The sequence below is a fragment of the Phalaenopsis equestris genome, unplaced genomic scaffold (assembly GCF_001263595.1).
Source record: "Phalaenopsis equestris unplaced genomic scaffold, ASM126359v1 Scaffold231628, whole genome shotgun sequence".
Lineage (NCBI taxonomy): Eukaryota > Viridiplantae > Streptophyta > Magnoliopsida > Asparagales > Orchidaceae > Phalaenopsis > Phalaenopsis equestris.
Genome location: NW_018249597.1, coordinates 77,947 through 82,790, shown reverse-complemented (window position 1 = coordinate 82,790; position 4,844 = coordinate 77,947). Strand labels below are relative to the sequence as shown.

The 4,844-nt window shown below is 38.4% G+C and overlaps 1 protein-coding gene across 1 annotated transcript; it reads left to right on the top strand.

The window, feature by feature from the left end:
• The first annotated feature begins 2,000 nt into the window (after positions 1-2,000).
• Positions 2,001-2,984, top strand: LOC110038155. Its single transcript, XM_020742923.1, has 2 exons — positions 2,001-2,484; positions 2,599-2,984. The coding sequence occupies exons 1-2, from the start codon at positions 2,001-2,003 to the stop codon at positions 2,982-2,984; spliced, it is 870 nt and encodes a 289-aa protein (XP_020598582.1).
• The last annotated feature ends 1,860 nt before the right edge of the window (positions 2,985-4,844 follow it).

Genomic DNA, 4,844 nt, shown 5'->3' with positions numbered 1-4,844 from the left:
TATATATAATAAATGGCGGCTGTGGAAGGAGCTCTGCTAGGGTTTCTGGCGCATTGATGGCTCCCTGGTGGTGACTGGTGTTGCAAGAAACTCCTTTTATGGGGTTTTTTGAGCTATTTTTTCTGTTCCAATGGTCTTCCCCATTGATGTGAACACAAATGAATAGTGAACTAAGGCCACTTATGCAGCAGTGGTGAGAAAGGCTACTGATACTCTCAAGGATCCTAACCATTTGATGTTCCCTTAGAAGCTGCATTATGTTGTTGCTGGTAAGGGCTTTTGCCCGTGTATTCCCCCTTTAAGAGAAAAAGAGGGGGAACCAGCTATTTTCTTTTCTGATCAAGATTTTAAAGCACTCAATGAGGAGGTGCAGTTCACCTTAGTGGGTAAATTCATGTTGGGACGCTCCAAAATGGAATTAGTAAGGTAATTATTTGAATCAATGAATTTTATTGGAGAATGGAAGGTGGGCTTGCTAGATGGGAGATACTTACTAAAACAACTGTTTATGGAGGAAGACTATGCCAGAATGTTTGCTAAACAGTCCATTATGATTGCTGAAACTTCAATGAAAGTCATAAAATGGACCCCAAGGTTTGACCCTAGCAAGGATCCCCTTGTGGTCCCTCTCTGGTTTAAATTCCCTGGGCTTCCCCTTCAATTTTTTAACATAAATGCTTTGTTTAACATTGACAGAGCTTTGGGCACCCCACTCAAGGTGGACACACCTACTTACAATAAAGAAAGACCATCTTGTGCTAGAAAATTATTTAAAAGGGATATTACCCTCCTAGAACTAAAGAGGGTCGGGATATGGACTGAAGACACTAGTTTTTGCCAGGAAGTGGTGCTAGAACAAAAACCTTATTTTTGTCAACACTGCAAGATGTTTGGACATACATTGGATAGGTGCTATAGACTTCAACCCCCACGTAAGAGTCATTAGGCTGGTGACACTGCTACTCAAGCTACCAGGCCAGATGTTGTAATTGATGTCATTAGGCCACAAATTGATACTGGAGACCCACTGGGATCTATCTCTACTACATCTAATAATCCTAGTTCAGAACCTTTAATTCTCATAAGAAAAGAAGTTTCAAAGGTGGAGATTGTATCCCCACCTTCTATTGATTCTGTGATCTCTGGAGAAACTCTGAATGAAGGTTGTCCCACACCAATTGTTCCTGAAACTGAAACATTGATAAAGTTACAGAATACATTAGAGGAAGATTGGCAAATTCATACAGCCAAGAAGAAAAAGAAACAGGCTATTGAACTCCAAAAATTGGGGAAGGGAACACCTAATGTGACACATGGCAGTTCCATCAAGGGATTAACTGGGAATTCTCCCTAGAAAACAAGAGGAAGAACCAGATATTGGTCCCAACCTTCAGTCCACCCCTCCCCCAAAGATGATTAATATCCTATGCCGGAATATAAGGGGTATTGCTCACCCCCTTTCCATCAAAAGAATTTTACATTTAAATAAATGTTTCAGCTTTGGTGCATTGTTATTTTTGAACCTATGATTCACAAGAACTCTCAAAAAATCATCAAGAAGTTTTGTGGATTTACTCACTATTCTAATCAAAATAACAAGATTTGGGTTCTTTGTGGAAAGGAAATCAATTGGCAGGTGTTGGTGGATCACAAGTAGTTTGCATATAATTTCTGTTTAATGGACATATGGGGTAGGCCTCTTTCATCTATGCTGGATGCAAGAGGGATGATAGGAAAGAACTCTGGGAGGGACTTAATAACATCAGCACTAATATCAACTCCCCTTGGATGGTGGGTGGTGGCTTCAATTGAATTTCTTCCTCTACTGAAAAATCTGGTGGCAAATCCCCAAACCTCTCAAGGATTACTACTTTTGCTAATAATATTCACAATGCAAGCTTGTTTGATGTGGCGTTCTTGCTTTCACTTGGAAGAGAGGCAACATATGGGAAAGATTGGATAGAATCTTGGTGAATGGTCTTTGGTTTTCACAGTTCCTGATGACTTATGTTACTCATCTAAACCTAGCTGGCTCTTATCATAGACCTTTACTGGTCTCCATCACTTCTCAGAGTAATACTGGACAAATTTACCCTTTCAGATATATTAATATGTGGTCTTCTCATCCTGAGTTCAACCATGTTATCAAGTCCAACTGGTGTGGGGTTTTTGACCTTTATCCTTTGATTAATCTCTCTATTATCCAAATCAGAACTGGCAAGGCTCTTAAAAGGTGGAATTGGGAGGTATTTGGAAATGTTTTTACTACTGTTACAATTGCTGAAAAAGAAGTGGAACACCTTGAAAAGAAAGTGCAAAAGGGTATTACTGAAGACAAGGATTTACTCACTGCTCAGCATCAGTTACTTACTGCTATTGACTATCAGGATTTATTCTTTAAGCAGAAAGCTTTTCTCAACATCTTCACTGATGGAGATAGAAAAACTAAGTTTTATCATGCCTACATTAAATATAGAAGGATATGTAACACTATTCATTCTATACAATCCACTGAGGGAGTTTGGCTCAATGATAATGGCTCTATTGCTATAGATGCTGTCTCATATTAAAAACATCTGCTAATGCAAACTAAAATAGATAGGACTCCCATAGATAGGACCCATTTCAATGCAGATAGATCCTATACTTTGAACCTTATGCTTAATGATCCTCCTACTGATCAAGAGGTTTGGATGGCTATTAGCTTAATTGATAGCTCTAAATCTGCTGGTCCAGATGGCTTCACTGCTGACTTTTATAAGAAATCTTGGGACTTAATTAAGAAGGATTTTACTGTAGCAATTAGGAGCTTTTTCCAGGGAAATAATCTGCTTCATTATTTCAGTGCATTTTGGTTTGTACTGATTCCCAAGGCTGAGGTTCAGAATAAATGGGAACATTTCAGACCTATTTGTCTCACTACTATTGTTAGCAAAGTCATAAGTAAAATCACTGTCAAAAGGTTGCAGCCACACTTGGATTGACTTATTTGCTCAAATCAGTCTGCATTTGTTAATGGGAGATCTATCTCAGACAATGTTCTTCTTGCCCAGGAGCTAGTACTGGACTTGGACAAACCATATAGGTCGGGAATATGATTTACAAAATTGATATCAGGAAAGCTTATGACTCTATCAGCTGGTCTTTTATTTTCGAAATTTTATCTGCTAGAGGTTTCTCTACTGATTTTTGTTCCCTCATACTTAGGTGGCTTGCTAATAACCATCATTCTATTCTTATTAATGGGCAACTTAGGGGTTCTTTTAATGCTACCATTGGTCTAAAAGAAGGGGATCCACTCTCCCCTACTATTATCATTTGGGCAATTGACTATCTGTCCAGAATTCTGAATCACAGTATCCTCAATGATATCTACTCTAAATAACCTAATAGGTCAAATTTGGCTAATTCTCATTAATTTATGCTGATGACATCATGGTCTTCTTTAGCTCCCATAAGAATGTTGTCAAGAAGGTCACCAAGTGCCTCAAAGTTTTTCAGGACAACTCAGGTATGTGCTTTAATAAAGATAAATGCCAACAGATTTTCAATAAAAGAATTACTTCTAGCCGCAGACAGTGGATAGCTGAGTACACTGGTTTCAATTGTACACATCTTCCAATCAAATATCTGGGGGTCCCTCTTATTAAGGGCAGAGCTGAGTATCTTCAGTTTGAGGAAGTCCACAACAAAATTAATTCCTATCTTTCTTGCTGGACCAATTCATTTTTATCTAATGGTGGTAGAGTCACCCTTCTCAAAAGCATCCTCACTACTCTTCCTTCTTATATTCTTTAAATGAACAACCTTAAGAAAAGTACCAAACTACAACTTGAAAGGTCCTTCAATAGATTCCTTTGGTCTGGTCAAAGACAGCAATTACATTAGGCTTCTTGGAAAAAAGCTGCTAAACCATTTATGACTGGTGGTATTGGCTTCAAAGGACTTCAACAACTCTTTCATATTAATTTTTGTAAGATATGGATTAAATTCAGAGAACAACCATCCTTGTGGGAAAAATTTATGTTAGGAAAGCATTGTAAGGAACAACACCCCTCTTTTGCTGTTAGGAAAATTAAAGACTCCAAATTATGGGTAAGCATGCTTAATGTTAGAGACCAAGCTGAAAATTTGTTTCTCTGGGAGTTGGGGAAAGGTGATGTGAACTTTTGGCTGGACCACTGGTGTCTTGAAGATTGGCTCACTTATGTTACAAGCCCTCTGACCAAAGGAAAATATGTGAGATTTTCATAACTATTTTGCACTAATTTTGATGATATTGCACTTTAAAGAAAGTTATTTTTTATGTTTTGTTACAGGTATGTTGAATTATGGTCCTTAGAGAAAAAACATGCAAAAAGGAGCAAATTTGGAGCAAAAAAGGACCAAAATATGAAGATTTGATCTTGGGCGCCAACGACGGGCTCGACGCAGTCGACGACAGGTTTTTCCTGAGAGTCCAAAATTAAATATTCTAGAAGGCCGCAGACAACGCCACCAAGGATGCCGACAGTGAGCACTTCGGTTCTCTTAACAGATGCATTGAATGTAGACAATTTTTGAAGTGACGCTTGGGAAACTCTTGAAAACTCTTCTACAACTTTAAAATAAATAATTTGGAGTCTGCTGGTGTGTCTAGGGTGTGTCCGCGGGAGTCTTTATTGTTTGTGGTGCCCATTCCATTAGAATGTAGAGTGTGTAATTTAGAGTTAGTATTGTGAGGAATTCTTAAAGAGATTGTAAGAGTGGAAGGAAAGTGAGAGATTTCTTCCTTCTTGCCGCTTCAAAGGAGAATTTTGTATGCTGTAAAGAAAGGAAGAGATTTAGAGGAACTTCGAGGAGTT

Bases quoted from the DNA above. Each gene is read 5' to 3' on its own strand.
- LOC110038155 (XM_020742923.1), top strand. From the start codon at position 2,001: ATGACTTATGTTACTCATCTAAACCTAGCTGGCTCTTATCATAGACCT. The intron at 2,485-2,598 runs GTAACACTATTC...AAACTAAAATAG, and splicing joins CATTAAATATAGAAGGATAT to ATAGGACTCCCATAGATAGG.